General features: G+C 36.2%; 1 protein-coding gene across 1 annotated transcript in view; it reads right to left on the bottom strand.

The window, feature by feature from the left end:
* ADAM10 (ADAM metallopeptidase domain 10) overlaps positions 1–17,013 on the bottom strand; it is a 157,358-nt gene that overhangs the window by 78,401 nt on the left and 61,944 nt on the right. The window contains exons 3-4 of the mRNA XM_054450003.2: positions 9,678–9,796; positions 6,611–6,769 (exon numbers count right to left, since the gene is read on the bottom strand). Of these exons, the coding sequence (XP_054305978.1) occupies positions 6,611–6,769; positions 9,678–9,796 (278 nt within the window). The remainder of the gene's footprint in view (positions 1–6,610; positions 6,770–9,677; positions 9,797–17,013) is intronic.

The following is a 17,013-nucleotide window of genomic DNA, read 5'->3' on the forward strand; positions in this document are numbered from 1 at the left end:
TTAAAGAGAAACTTATATCCCTCCTAAAGAAGAAACAAAAAAGTTTAGGGATTCCCAACGTACCCAAGAGGGCTCCTTCGGTCTTTTTATTTTGCCCTGAGTACTGCCCAAAAATCTAAGGAGAATATCCCAACCTATCCATTGGTGATGTTCCAAAGAAACTGGGAAAGATGTGGATATGGTGCATATGACAAGCAGCCTTATGAAAAGGCTGCGAAGCTGAAGAAAAACTAAGAAATGGATACTGCTGCATACTGAGCTAAAGGAAGGCCTGATGCAGCAAAAAAAAAAAAAAAAAGGGAGATGTCAATGCTGAAAAAAAAAGAAGAGGAGGAAGGTGAGGAAGTTGAAAATAAGAAGGAAAAGGAGGAAGATGAAGAGGATGAGGAAGAGGAGGAAGATGAAGATGATCATAATGAATAAGTTGGTTCTAGCGCAGTGTTTGTCCCTGTTTATAAATTATTTAGCACCCCTGTACATAACTCACTCCTTTTAAAGAAAAACCTTTAAATTGTAAGGCTTTGTTTTTAAACTGTACAGTTAACACACTAACAGTTAACCACACTATCAAATGTGTCTGTAGATAGTCCATCCTTGACAGTTAGTTGTTGAGAGAGCATAAAGAAAAAAAAATACAGATGGATGGAAGGACGGACAGACAGACGGACAGACAGCCCGTCCTGGTGGTATTTTCAATAACCACTAACTTTGCCTGAAACAGTATGAGAGCTGTAAGCCAGCATGAAAATCTAAAGCAGGTTCTTATTGGTGCACAGCACAAATGAGTTATATATGGAGATGGTAGTTTTTCATCTTCATTTCTCTCTGCAGCTTATACAAAATAAGTATTACTCTTAACTGAATACCACTCTGTAATTGCCAAAAAAAAAAAAAAAAAGCTGCAGCTGTTTTTTGACACTGTGAATGCTTCTAATAACAATTTTTTATTTTAAAAAATCTTATATTTCTGAAATAATTCATTGTATTTCATTATAGCTAAAATATTTTATATTGATGTTTTAAGATAAATATATATGAATATACATGTATACATATACATACATATATATAACCAATCAGAAAAGAACTTGATCTAAAATTTTCAACTGTTATCCTATTTATATAGAGTTACGTAATATGAAATGCATAATATGCATAATATGAAAAGTCTAAGCATATTTTCTCCAGATTCTGCTAAAAAGAATTAAGCCCCTCACTGACTCTCTCTCTCTTTTTTTTTTTTTTCCCTGAGAGTCTCACTCTGTCACCCAGGCTGGAGTGCAGTGGCATGATGTCGGCTCACTGCAAGCTCCGACTCCTGGGTTCACCCCATTCTCCTGCCTCAGCCTCTCGAGCAGCTGGGACTACAGGCACCTGCCACCACGCCCAGCTAACTTTTTGTATTTTTAGTAGAGACGGGGTTTCACTGTTTAGCCAGGATGGTCTCGATCTCCTGACTTCGTGATCCGCCTGCCTCAGCCTCCGAAAGTGCTGGGATTACAGGCGTGAGCCACCATACCCGGCCACTGTCTCTTTTTTTGTGATTTTTTTTTTTAACTTTCCAATTTAGTATCCTACATTTCTAATTAAATATTATTCTTAAAATAACTCCCATATCTGTGGCCTTCTCAATTTTTTGGCTTCTGTGCCTGTGAGTTGTTTAGAAAAATTAATTTATACTTCCCAAGAGATTAACTCAGAAAAAAGGAAAAGACAGAGTCAACAATACCACTAAATTTTTATATTTCTTTCAAATACTATCACTGTGCTTAAGTAAGTTCAGTATTTAACATCAATGCTTAGTAAAGCATATAAATTCAAAACATATAGTAGAGAGATTAACCAATACACTTGTATGCACTGTGGGAGTTCAGAAGTCAAACAATCAGAGCACTCCACACCTCAACTTTTCTAGCTGGCTACATAGTTTGTCACAACTCAATATGCTTATGCAGATTTCCAATCTCCAGATTGGACCTAAGTATAGCCAGAATGCTTTTTAAAACAGTTTTCCTGTTATATGTGAATGATACAAACAATGCTAGCTATTATCAATACTTACCAATTCAATTATTCTTCCCTCTTGTATTCCTTCCTTTTGTCTCTCCCTGTCACTAACAGTGACACAAAACAACTTCAAAAACACAATATGGAACTAACTGACATTTTAAAAGTTTTAGATGCAACATCCTGACATTTCCACAAATGAGGAAGCTTCTACATGAATGAAGAGGCCTCCATTTTGAAATGCTAAAATAAAGTTTAACAATCTTAACTTTTCAGAACAAGAAATAGGAGGTCTTCCCATTGAAGCACAAGAGAAAGAAGAAATAAGTATAGGTAGGGCTAACACACATTCTAAAGTAGGGGTGCCCTACTACTATAAGGTATAGACAAATTCAGGCCGGGCGCAGTGGCTCACGCCTGTAATCCCAGCACTTTGGGAGGCCGAGGCGGGTGGATCACGAGGTCAACAGATCGAGAGATCGAGACCATCCTGGCCAACATGGTGAAACCCCGTCTCTAGTAAAAATACAAAAATTAGCTGGGCGTGATGGCACATGCCTGTAGTCCCAGCTACTCGGGAGGCTGAGGCAGGAGAATCACTTGAACCCAGAAGGCAGAGGTTGCAGTGAGCTGAGATGGCACCACTGCACTCCAGCCTGGGCGACGGAGGTATATATGCAAATTCAACCTCTCTGGGCTTTTCTATACCCGACAAAGGAAAATAAATAATAAATTTGAAATGAAAGCAATAAACCCAAATAACTTATTCTGCAGCTCTTCATATACAATTAAAATATATTTTTTAATTTGGAGATTAAGTATTTCTCTATAAGTATAGCATAAAAAAAATTACTCAGACCTTTAGCTCTTGGATAGGTGGTACACAAAAAAGGTGTAAGGGAATTATTACAAGCAGTCATATAGTCAGATATTCCTAAAACCTGTTCATGTTAATAACAATACTATTCTAGTTTACGGAACAATGTTTTTCTCAGTTTCTTTAAAATAAACTGTGCGAAGGGGCAGAGAACTAAGTGGTATTCTTACCTTGTCATTAACTGTTCACACTTCCATGTCCAGGAGAGAGTGTTTTTTACTAAAGTACAGAATTAAATAAGTATGCATTTTAAGCTGATAACAATATGTAGTTATCACTATCACATCTAGAGAAATTAAGTATGTTCACTGAAAACTATCTCTGTGTTCTGGTACAGTCTCAGAAGCCATTCCCCAAGGTTCTGGAGAATAGCAGTATCATTTTTCATGATGGTTCTATACATTTATGCCTTCGGTTGCAAAAACAGTATTAAGAAGAGGGTAGCCAAATTCTCATCAGAAGGTATATCCAAGGTTAGTATGCCTCCCCTACCATTTGCTTCTTTTTGGTAAGGATAACATACACAAGGATACCAAATTCAATTAAGAACATTCACAGTGATAGAATCATGCAGTACTTTACTTCTGAAAATAAATTATTGGTACTTAAACCAATTATATAAAAATAATAATACACATTAAAGGGCATCCTTTCCCTTTTAGTTACAAAATAAACACTGCTAAATATATTAAGGAGAGAGTTTGGCTTAAAACAGCAATAGATGCAAATGTATGATTTTAGAGAGGCTTACAGATTTCAGAAAAGCCCCAGAAATCCTTGAAGTAAAGGCAGTGAGAATTTACAGCTTTCTTCCATGAGTGAAGCAGAAGAGCACAGGGTAAAGAACAGGAGGTCCACAATCAAGTGACATAAGTTTTCTAAGCCTCAGTTTAAGCCTTCGCCTATAAAGTGGGAATAATAGGTGTGCCAGTATCTCATAAGGTTATTTTGAGAATTCAATTCAGTAATGCAAGTAAAGATTTTTATACAGTGTCAGGTATACATTAAGCCATAATAATTATTCTTACTACTGCTACTACTACTACTTTTAGAACCTGTCATATTCTACACAGAGAATTTAAAGAACCAGTTAAAGTAATTATTAAATTTAGTGAGCCCTCCCATCTGTTTTTGTTTGACATGAAAACTAAGGGTAGTTTCCACATTTTTAAATGGTTAAAGAAAAAATCAAAAGAATGATATTTTATGTCATATGAAAAATATATGAAATTAATATTTAAGTGTCTATGAAGTTTTATTAAAAACAGCCACACTAGCTGGGAGCAGTGGCTTATACCTGCAGTCTCAGCTACTCACAGGGCTGAGGTAGGAGGATCACTTGAGCCCAGGAGGTTGAGGCTGTAGTGAGGTATGATCACACCACTGCACTCCAGACTGGGCAACAGGGCAAGGCTCTGTCTCCAAAAAAATAGATAAATAAATAATAATTTCTTTAAAATAAGCACCCATGCTTATTCATTTATGTGTTTCTTTGGCTGTTCTTGTGCTACAATGGCAGAGCTGAGTAGCTGCAATAAAACATACAGCTCTCAAAGCCAAAAATATTTACTATCTGTCCCTCTGCAGAGAATTTGCCAACCATGGTCTAGAATATAAATATAGCAATTATTTAGACTAAAAGATTAATACATGGACGTTTTCTTGTCTTAAACCATGGTTCACCTGACAGATTTTTAGACAGTCTTTCAAAAGTAATTGTCTAAATTTGCAAACATTAAAAACTCTGTTTAAGGCAATTCCTTCCGTACTTCCATCTTCATATCCTACAATTCCAATTACCTAAGAAGCTACAAATAAAATTACCTTAAAGATTGCCGCTTTTAAATTCTAACACCACTACTGATACTTAATAATAAAAAGAATGTTAAAAAGTTCTCCTTAACACAAACATATATTTACTTAAACAAGTATAAAATAAAAGCTGATATCAATGATAAAGCATTTAAATGCCAAAAAGAACAAAAAATCAAGTAACATCCAGTGTCATTCATCCTCCAAGCTAACTCATCATCTTTGGGGAAAAAAAAAGATTGACACCTATTAAGATATTTGGAAATTACTGTTGGATGCAATATGCGAAAAATACAATTATATTACAAGAAAGAAAGAAAAGTGGAAAAAAAGAATATTCTTAAACTACACACAAGTAGATAACAGGAGAAGGAAAACACAAGAGAGAGGCACAATAACAGAAGTCAAAACAGGCAGAACAAATACAGTAGAGGGCACTGATAGGAAGTAGAAAGCAATGGAGAAACTACAATTACAATATGATAGAAAGGAAAAAATACTCTGGCAGATTACTCTTTTCCTCTCCTTCCTTCCTCAAAAGGTTTTATTTGATTTTGATAAAACATTCTAGAAAAATATTCCAGTATTTCATTAAGTATTTACGAAAAGCCTGCTGCACAGACAAATGATACTTGGAATATTAAAGGAGCAAAAGAAACAGAAACTATATCTGGAGAACTTACATACCCTGATAGGGGAGGTAACCCTGCAAAAAAAGGTTAAATTACTAAGAAAATTACAAAGCAAGACACAAACCAGGTAAATAATAATTTTGTCAGCAGAAAGAAAGGAAAGCAAAGGAATTCATATTCCTACTTATGAAGGAGGATGATAGCTTAGAGCTTGAAAAGAAAGGTAGAGTTTGAAATACCAGGAGTTAAAACTGGAAAAGGAATCAAATAGAGGTGAATGAAAATACAGGCAAGTAGCATTAATGAGCTTATGATTTAACAAGTACCTAAAAATCATAAATGCATCCTACCTAGAATACGTATGTTATTTTCTACAGCAATCTAGCAGCAGAGATAACAAGCAGTTGGACAGATGAAGTACAGAAACTGTCAGAGCTGATGGAGCAAAAAGTCAAAATGGTTAATGCTTGTCAGTGTATTACTAGGGGTGAGAATAAAATTATTGACAATAAATTTCTGTCTATACAAAGGAAAACATATGTAGGAAGAAGCTGCCAAGTTAGGAAAGTAGGCAAAAATTGAGAGACTAGTCTAATTACAGTCAAAAAATAATAAATGGGTATTCAAGAGCTATATAAATTAGAGAAATGTATTTCTGTGGTACTTCAAAGAAGCATTCCCGATAACTGGATAACTGTGGATATACGGACAATAGAATTAAAAGGTAAGGTCTAAATACATTTTCTATTCTTAGAGAAATATCATCATACAAAGATGGTAGAGAACAAAATCCATGATAAACTTGGACTCTTGAAGTCAAGTCATTACCTTAAGATTCTAAAAAGAAATACTCGATGGACTTAAAAATTACAAAAATACCTAAAATATTCCTTAAACACTACACAAATATCCACACTGAAATTTACATAAGAAGTGATGCTCTTCTACCTTCAGTAGGCCACACACACAAAGGTATTAGCATTACACAGACTGGCTGCTGTCAAAATATACAATTTCCAGTTCAGTCAGATTGGTTGACTCACACAGTTCAAACAGTATTAGTTATGTCATATCAGCAAAGTAGTACCGGCAATGGATTGACAAGGAAATTGCCTCATTACATATATCTACTATTCCTTAAATAGCAATTGTTAGTAAAAACTATGTTCTAGCCTGATTAGTAACTCAGGAAAGAAAACAGCTAATGCTTCATTTGTCTCCACACAGTTTTAACTATTTTATGCCTTTTGAAAAGGCTACTTGATAAAATTTAAGTACTTACTAATATCATCTTCATGATAAATGACAGAGTGAAATGGCAGAGTTCGGTCTTTAATATATCTCTCTGCTGGCTCAACATAAAATGTGCCACCACGAGTCTGGATGAATCCTTCAAATCTTCCATCAATAACAGACCCATGGCTAAAACTTCCTTCTTCACCTATTAATGAAAGCAACAAATTCTTGACAATTTAATTTGCACATGAATGTTAAATTTGTTCATATATATGTATATATGTGTGTGTATATATATACACATGCATACATATATACACATATATACGGTTAAATCTTGAATATAAATTTACTACGGAAATTTTCACAAAAAATATATCAAGCAGAATGTGAGATGTGAACAGCAACTAGTATTTAGTTAAAACATATACAATTACTAATAACAGCAATGAAAAATAGAGTATCTGCCTTGTTACCAACCATATTCCTCGCACCTAGCTGAGTGCCTAGCATGTATGCAGTAGTCATCAATAATTGTAAATTGGCCCAGCACAGTGTGGTTCACACCTATAATCCCAGCACTTTGGGGGGCCGAGGCGGGCAGATCACTCGAGACCAGAAGTTCGAGACCAGCCTACCTAACATAGCGAAATCCTGTCTCTACTAAAAACACAGAACACATTAGCTGGGCCTGGTGGCACACGTCTGTAAGTCCACCTACTCAGGAGGCTGAGGCAGAAGAATCACTTGAACCCTGGAGGCGGAGGTTGCTGTGAGCTGACATGGCACCACTGAACTCCAACTTGGGCGACAAGAGCAAGACCTTGTCTCAAAACAAAACAATTAATTGTTAAATAAACTTAAAAGAAGCAAGCAAACCCACTGATAAAATACACACTTTCAGAATAAAGACATCCAAAGCATCTTTTGAAAATTTTGCTACAGGTACCACAAGAATAAAGCTCCTTTCCCATCCGATATATTGTGCATGGGCCAGGCCTTTTGGCTTCTGCGCTATGCTTAGGGGTTTGTTTTGTGTTTTGTTTTGTTTTGCTTTTGAGACAAGGTCTTGCTCTGTCACCCAGGCTGGAGTGCAGTGACGAGCTCATGGCTCTGTGCAGCCTCAACCTCCTGGGCTCAGGCACTCCTCCCACCTCCGCCTCCCTAGTAGCGGGGACTTCAGGCGTGCACCGCCACCTCCAGCTAATTTTTGTATTTTTGGTAGAGACAGGGCCTTGCTATGTTTCCTAGGCTGGTCTGGAACTCCTGGGCTCAAACAATCCACCTGCCTCGGCCTCCTAAAGTGCTGGGATTACAGGCGTGAGTCACCACGCCCAGCCTATAAACACATTTTTAAATAGAACAGTGTCAAATATTTCAGATGCACTTTGAACAAAAGTATAACAACAGTACTTTTAAAGATATTGGACAAAGATTTGTAATACTATCCCATCAATTATACTTCTCCAGTGAAAGGAAATAATAGGAAAAAAGGTACTTTTGGTTCTTAATATAATCACAACGAAAAGGTGAGCACCAAAATCAAATGACATGAAGGGTGAAAGTAAAGGGAGAGGGCTTTAAACCTTGAATTTACCCATTACAATTCTCTCCTTAAAATACAAATCAGGCCTTCCACAATTTCTAAGTTGTAGAATAACATTAAATAGTTGCCTTTGAATCAATCACAGACTGGAGGTAAGAGCCCAAGACACTGGTATTTTAAGTTTTTTTGTTTTATTTTTTTAAATAAAGAGACAGGGCCTCTCTCTGTTGCCCAGGCTATAGTGCAGTGGCACAATCATAACTCACTGTAGCCTCAACCTCCTGGGCTCAGCAATCCTCCCACTTCAGCCTCCCATCTAACTGAAACTACAGGTGTGCCACCACAACTAATTTTTTTATGTTTTTCACAGACAAGGTCTCACTATATTGCCCAGGCTGGTCTCAAACTCCAGGTCTCAAGCAATCCTCCTGCCTCAGCCTCTCAAAGCACTGGGGTTACGGATGCAAGTGCTACCACGCCTGGCCTAAATAACATGATTTTTATCTGGAATCTCATTTACAGCCTCATACTTTTCTTGATCTCATCACCTACCAAAAAAGGGCAGGAACTACTAAGTTATTTGCCCAGCAAGATAAATAATCAAGAAGACAATATAACACTAAAGTCTGACATTGAAAATCTACTGATGAAAAATGCTTTACTTTGGTTACAGAATTGTTAAGAGTACAAAAAAGCTAAAGAATTTAATAATTAGGTTTATTCTACAAATGAGAAAGTTTAAGTATAGAAATGCCTCATTTATCTGGCACAATCAAAAAATGAGAAAAAATTCTTTAAGTACTTAATTTTTCATGTTACTATTTTCAGTAGAAATCACTTGTGTAGAAATAATCTCAAACAGTTTAACACTGTCTTAAGTGAGAATCATCTTGAGTACTTACTAATGTACAGTTATAAAACAATGACATTTTGCCTCTCTCCAACACCCCCAGAAGATTTTCATTTTTTAAGCTTTTTTATGACGTCTATAGTTGTTCTGTTCTTTCAACACTACTAGTAGATGTAACTTTCTATTGGGTTAAGTGTGCCACTGATGCCCCCCAACAAGCATTTTTAATTTGATGCAGCAAGAGAAATTTGTTGGAATTGTGAATAAAGCAAATAGATTCTGAGGAAGAAGGGCCTTGGGAGGATTTTCCTACAGATGACTTTGTCACATTATTTTTGGCTAAGATCATCTTTACTGTTTCCTTTTAGACTTTTCCTGTTTTCTTATAAAACACAGCAAAGTTACTATTAATTTCTTACTTGGAAAATCAGAAAATTACAGAAGTCGTTAAAACTTTTGAAAACTCTAACAGTTTAGAGGTACTGAGTCAAAATTTCATACCTTTCAGAAGCCAGATATTTCATAATTCACTATTAAACATACATGTAAAGATAGGTCCAAACATTACTTCATTTCTTAAAGACCATTACCCTTCATATGAATTCAACCTCCTCTGGATTTATAACCTTTTCTGAAATATTTGCTTACACTTAAAAATTAGTATCTTTGTGTAGAAAAAAAATTGGAAGAAAAGGGTTCTGTTAAGGTCCAACTTACCATAAATATGTCCAGTGTAAATATGAGAGGTATCATAATCAAGTACTTTATTTGATGTTTCTACTTTAAATTCATCACTGAAAAGGGAAGTGTCCCTCTTCATTCGTAGGTTGAAATGTCTGTAAAATGGGATGGGAAGGGGGAACAACTGAAATTAAAAAGATCCAAATTTTAAACAATTATTTTTTATTTTAAAAAGTCTACAAAATGTGGACTGTTATGAAATTTGTCTATTTGTGAGATATGCTGACCAAGATTTTTAAATAAATATTCTGCTCTAAAAGTCAACTTAGTAGCTGTGGTAGGACTCTAAATGAGATAAAATTAAACAGTAACTGTCTAGGATGTTAAAAATAAATGCCTATAGACTGATTCTTACATGGTAAAACAAGATATTCAAACAGCAACTAAGTTACTTGGAGATTAAAACAGGCTTCCTGACCCAATTACTATTATTTACCACTGCCTGTCTTCTCTCTCTAGTAATTCTGCTATTTTGCTATTCTCCCCTACTTTCTACAAGTCAAATAAGGAAATACATAAGAAAGCAGCATCTATATTGGGTATTTAACATCTCTTCTCAGAAAGACAAGTGTGTACGCTCTTTGTTTTACCCTGGGGCTTCTAATTCTTGCAAATTATAGAAATCTTCCTTAATTCAATTTGGGAACCCCGAAAGACCAGGATAATGGCTGAAATCAGAGGAATTTTAGTCCTCTACATAAAAAACGGAAAGATCAAAATACTGAAGTAAAATTAATTGAAGATATGACAAAAATCTAGAGTTTAGAATCAAATTGGAATCAAATCTTAAGCCTAGAATTTACTAGCTCAGGTTCCTGTCTGTGAAATAAAGGTAATATAAATTCTATACATCTTGTAAAATTATTTTAAATATTAGAGATTATAATGTATATAAAGTCATAACACAGTACCTGGTACATTGGAGATATATGATAAAATGGCAACAAATTAGCTAACATTACTCAACTCTTTTAAAAGTATATCAAGTCTTTTATAATTGTGAACATAACAGAATTTCTACTCAATTTTTTTGACAATTACAACAAAGTATTACGTCTTTTTTTTTACATATACATGTTTTGCAGAGTACTATAAGAACCTTGTTTTTTAAAATAATAAAAATTTGTAACACACTAAGTTGTATGGGGAAACATACAGTCACTTCACACATTTGTGACATGAATAAATTGGTACAATCTCTATGGTGGGAAAACTGGTTTTAAAAATCCAAATTACAAATGTACATAGCCTTTGATACAAGAATTCCATTTCTAGAAATTTATCTTATATATACTCGCATGTAAGTGAAATTACTTCATACTACAAAGAATGTGGCATAATAAGAAATATAAAGTTGGGCCAGGTGCAGTGGCTCATGCCTGTAATCCCAGAACTTTGGGAGGCTGAGGCAAGTGCATCACCTGAGGTCAGGAGTTCAAGACCTGCCTGGCCAACACAGCAAAACCCTGTCTCTACTAAAAATACAAAAACTAGCCAGGCATGGTGGCTTGCACCTCTAGTTCCAGCTACTGGGGAGGCTAAGGCAGGAGAACTGCTTGAACCTGGGAGGTGGAGGTTGCAGTGAGCCAAGATCATGCCACTGCACTCCAGCCCGGGTGACAAAGTGAGGCTCTGTCTAAAAAAAAAAAAGAGAGAAAGAAATATAAAGTCGTCCCTCAGTATCCATGGGGGATTGGTTACAGGACCCCCAAGGATACCAAAATCTAAAAATGCTCAAGTCCCTTATACAAAATGGTACAGTATTTGTATATAACAAATGTATTTGTAGAGTATTTGTATATATACATCCTCCTGTACACTTTAAATCATCTCAAAATTACTTATAATACCTCACACAGCGTAAATTCTATGTAAATAGTTCTTATACTGTATTGTTTAGGGAATAATGACAAGGAAGAAAGTCTGTACATATTCAGTACAGATGCAACCATGCGAATTATTTTCAATCCAAGGCTGACTGAATCCACAGATGTAGAGGGCCAAATCTATTTGACCTTTGTCCCCAGTTCCTGGCACAGTGCTCCTAAAACCCTTGGAATATCCTCAGTGATAGGTGTCTCTTCACTCATTCATAATGAGTCTGCTTCACTCACATCTGAGTTTATGCTAATGAGGTGACTTAGCATGGGGCCCCTAGATGACCCTGGAATAGAGCTGGTCACCAGAAAGATCAAATAATAAGAGCATTGGAATTTCAGCCCTAGCCACTGACTCCACCCCAGAAAGTGAGGTGGAAGAGACAGGAGATTAAGCTCTATAGAAACTCTTGAACAATGAGATCTGATCAGCTTCCAGGGTTGAACACAATGAGTTGATTGCAGGGTAGTGCACCCAGAGAGCGCACAGAAACTCTGCGCTGCCTCCCACATTCCTATGCATCTCTTCCATTTAGGTGATCGCGAGTTGTATCCTTTATAATAAACCAGCAAGAGTAAGCAAACTGTTTCCCTGAGTTCCATCAGCCAGGTTAACAAATTATCCAACCTTAGGAGGAGGTTGAGGGAACCCCCAATTTATAGCAGGTGGTCTGAAGCACAGGTGGCCCAGGACTTACAAATGGTGTCTGAAGTGGAAAGCAGTGTTGTAGGAATGGGCCCTTAAGCTGTAGGGTCTGCACTAGCTCCAGATATTTACTGTGAGAACTGAATTACGCTGAATTGTTGAACACCCAACTTGGTGTCTGGAGAATCAAGAGAATTGGTTGCTGGTGCTGGAAAATATCCCAGAAAGATTATTCACCTTAGCACTATTTGAAATAGTACATAATTAATAACAACAGAACTAGTTAATTTGCTTATGGTACATAATCGTATTTATGGGTATACCCGTAAAACTGTATACTACAAAGCTGAAAAAATATATAAAATATTTACATGTAATCAAATCATAGACCTCTAAGTTATATTAAGTAAAAAAAACAAAAAAAAAGGCCAAGTGCAGTGGCTCACGCCTGTAATCCCAGCACTTGGGGAGGCCGAGGCAGGCGGATCATGAGGTCAGGAGATCGAGACCATCCTGGCTAACACGGTGAAACCCCGTCTCTACTAAAAATACAAAAAATCAGCCAGGCGTGGTGATGGGTGCCTGTAGTCCCAGCTACTTGGGAGGCTAAGGCAGGAGAATGGCGTGAACCTGCGGGAGACAGAGCTTGCAGTGAGCCGAGATCATGCCACTGCACTCCAGCCTGGGTGACAGAGCGAGACTCCGTTTCCAATAAATAAATAAATAAATAAGATACAAAAAAGAGAATATAGTATGTTACCTTTTTTTAAAAAACAAGAATATGAAGGAGAATATATATATATATGTATCTCCACATTTCTGTGTAGAGAATTTCTGAGTAAGATATACATTATCAGAATGTGCATCAGATTTCTTGACAGATACACAATAAACTAATAACAATGGTTGTCCCCAAGAATGGAAAGTGGGTGACTGGGAAATAAGGGAGGGAAGGATACCTCATTGTATATCTTTTGTGCCATTTAAATTTTAAAATATATGAACATATTTCTTATTCAAAAAATAAAATGTAAGTTAAAATAACATCTTAAGACACAAAACAAAAACTACTGCTCTTTGGAGAGATGAATCAATTTTGACTTTCAAATTACTAACTTAGAAATAAACAAAAAGTTTTGTTGCCTACAATTGTGGAGAAACTATTACTGGACTTGCCTACCCACCTCAAAAATACAGTTTTTCAGTTATATAAATGAAACAACTGCTTTCAGACAATAGACAACAAGCAGTGAAGGACTATGATTTAAGAAAAAAGGAATGTGCAACAATGAGAAAGAACTCCAGAAATCTGCACAGGCATTCACCTGTAGTCTTTGGCTCAATACTATCGAGGATGCATAAAGAGAGACTCCACAAAGGTGGGCCCAAAAACAAATATTGAGGAGCTGTTAGTTGACCAACTACTGGATCTTGCAAGAGATAGGGATACATCGAAGTTCTGATCTAGCACAGAAGACAGACTTTGTTGTCATTTAATAGAGAACCCAGAAAAGCCACTCCTTGGAAATAGGAACAAACTATTCCTAGAATAAAGGCTACTTCAAACCTATCCTAACGAAGCTTAAAAACAAGGCTCGGCTCTCGGAGCCCAGCGCCACCGCCATGTCCTCCGGGGCTAGCGTGAGCGCCCTGCAGCGCCTGGTGGAGCAGCTCAAGTTGGAGGCTGGCGTGGAGACGATCAACGTCTCTCAGGAAGCTGCAGAGCTTCAACAGTACTGTATGCAGAATGCCTGCAAGGATGCCCTGCTGGTGGGTGTTCCAGCTGGAAGTAACCCCTTCCGGGAGTGATGAATGACTGCCTTCAAGTCTCAAGAAAACACTTTTCCCTAACTTTTAGAGATATTTCAGCCCTTTCCTGTGGCCTGGTCCTATAGCCAAAATCACAGAAATTCATGAGTTTCTACTTGAGTGAGGAAACTGGGTGAAGGAATAGAGTTTTAAATAGTAATAGCTTGTTTTTTTGTGCAAGTATTTTTATACATAAGATAAACAAAAACCTTACCACCAAACACACCAAAATGCAGCTCTTTCATAACTGAGTTACTAAGATATCTATACCTGGAATATCATGTATGTTTCACTTACTGGATGTTTACATTTTAGGAAGGAAAATAGTTTTGTTTATTTAAACAACTGAATACTTGTAAACTGTTGTTCCTGGAAGATATTCATACCATAAAAAATTTGTTCTTTTCTCATGAATTTACAATTCCTAAATGAAGACCAGAAAGTACAAATTGCTGGGAGGAAGAATAGGCTTTACTAATCAACTGATGTCTTGATTTTTCTAAATGGGAAGATTGTTTTATTTTTAACATTAATTATGGGAGCAGATTCTTAGCAAACTTGTTTGGAAAAGTTAATGTTATGATGTGCATTAGGCTGCCCCATCGTGTATATAAATGAAGCATATTTGATCTTTGTATTCTTACGTTCCTCTACTTTGTAGTTGTGGCTGTACTTAAAGAAATACAGAATTTCATATATTTTAAAATGTGACCCACAGAACATCGTAAATGATTAAAAACTTACATGAAAATAATTACAACCTAAAAGAATTCTTAACTTCACAAGTGTTTTACTTTGATGATGTGCCTTTGATTTAATTTGGTACACTTTTTTAGAAGGATACATTATTCGTGTTTGTAAGTCTTTGAAGAGCTTGGAAATAAAATTTCTGCTTAATCAATCATTAAAAAAAAAAAAACGGCTCAAAAGGGTCAAGCTGATCCACAAGTTATTCAACTATCTAACAAAACAAAACTCCATACTTTTTTAAAAAAAAAATATGAACAGTTAAACTGTGGTATATCCATACAATAGGATAGAATTTAGTAATAAAAAGGAACAAACTATTGATAAACACAACAATTTGTACAAACTTCAAAAAAATTATGCTGAGTGGAAAAGTCAATCTCAAAAGATACTACTTGCATAACACGATTCATGCAACAATCATGAAATAATCTAATTATGGAGATGGAGAACCAATTAATGGTTGTTAAGGATTATAGATGGGGGAGGGGATGAATGTGGCCATAAAGGGATAGCACAAGGGAGTCTGGTGATGCTACCATTGAGTATCTTTGATTGTAAGGATAATTAAACAAGACTACCCATGTGACAAAATTGCACAGAAATACGCACAGGCACACACACATGCACATACATGTAAAACTGATGAAAACCAAATAAACTCTATGCATTGTACCAATATCAATCTTGGTCTTGATGTTGTAATATAGTTATGTAAATTGTGAACACTGAGGGACACTGGGGGAAAGATGTCCAGGACTTCCCAGTACAAGCTCCTGTGAATCTACAATTATTTTTAAATTAAAAGTTTTTTAAAAATCCAGACACAGGTGGGCACAGCGGCTCACATCTGTAGTCCCAGTATTTTGGGAGGGCAAAGTGGGAAGATCGCTTGAGCCCAGGAGTTTTCAATAAGCCTGGGCAATGTAGCAAGACTCCATCTCTAATTTTAAAAAAAACAAACAACAATGACAAAAAGACACTAAATATTAATCAAAATGTGAAATATCCAATTAAAAACCACAAACTATTAAAAGAAAAAGAGGGGGAAAAAACCAAACCACTAACTATAAAGAAATGTGACAAAGAAGAAGAAAATTAGTCCCAAAAAAAAAAAAGTCAGAATGACTGATAATGGAATTAGCAGACAAGGATTTAGTGATTTAGTGTCTATATATTGTAAATATTTTAAAGAATTATGGGGAAAATATAAGCACAATAAGGAGAAACCAGAAACTGTCGAAAAAGGGGAGGGGAGGGACAGGGAAGAGAGGAGAGAGGGAAAGGAATGAGAGGGGAGGAAACTTCCAGAATTGGAAAATTTGATTTCTAAAATGAAAAAAAAAATTTACATTATATATGTGTATACATATATATATGTGTATACACATATATATGTGTATACACATATATATGTGTATACACATATATATGTGTATACATATATATATATATCTATATATATATCTCACTGGACTGACTTAAGAGCAGATGAGATACTGCAAGAAAGAATATCAGTGAACTTGAAGACAGGGTAACAACTATCTAACTTGATGTACAGAGAGATAAAGAGTTTAAAAAAAAAAAAACAACAACCCAGAGCCTCAGTAACCTATGAAACAGTAAATAAATAAAGAAGCGAGAGGAGACAGAAAAAAATTTTTGATAAAATGATAAAAAACTTCCAAATTGATAAAACTATAAACCAAGTCTAAGAAGCTCAACAAACACCAAGAAAGATACACACAAAGAAAAACCCACAAGACACACACCAGTCACTGCTGAAAATCAGCGTTAAAGAGAAAATCTTAAAATCCATCAAAGAGACTGATTATATGCAGAATGACTGCTGATTTAACATTAGAAATAATGCAAGCAGGCCGGGCGTGGTAGCTCACGCCTGTAATCCTAGCACTTCGGGAGGCCAAGGAGGGCAGATTGCCTGAGCTTAGGTGTTCAAGACCAGCCTGGGCAACATGGTGAAAGCCCGTCTCTACTAAAATACAAAAAATTAGCCAGGCGTGGTGGTGTGCACCTGTAGTCCCAGCTACTCGGTAGGATGAGGCAGGAGAATTGCTTGAACCCAGGAGGCAGAGGTTGCAGTAAGCTGAGATCACGCCACTGCACTCCAACGTGGGCCACAGAGCAACACTCTGTCTCCAAAAAAATAATAATAATAATAATAATAATGCAAGCTCGAAATTATTGGAGTAACTTTTTTAATGCTGAAAGA

The sequence above is a fragment of the Pongo pygmaeus genome, chromosome 16, assembly GCF_028885625.2.
Source record: "Pongo pygmaeus isolate AG05252 chromosome 16, NHGRI_mPonPyg2-v2.0_pri, whole genome shotgun sequence".
NCBI classification, from domain to species: domain Eukaryota; kingdom Metazoa; phylum Chordata; class Mammalia; order Primates; family Hominidae; genus Pongo; species Pongo pygmaeus.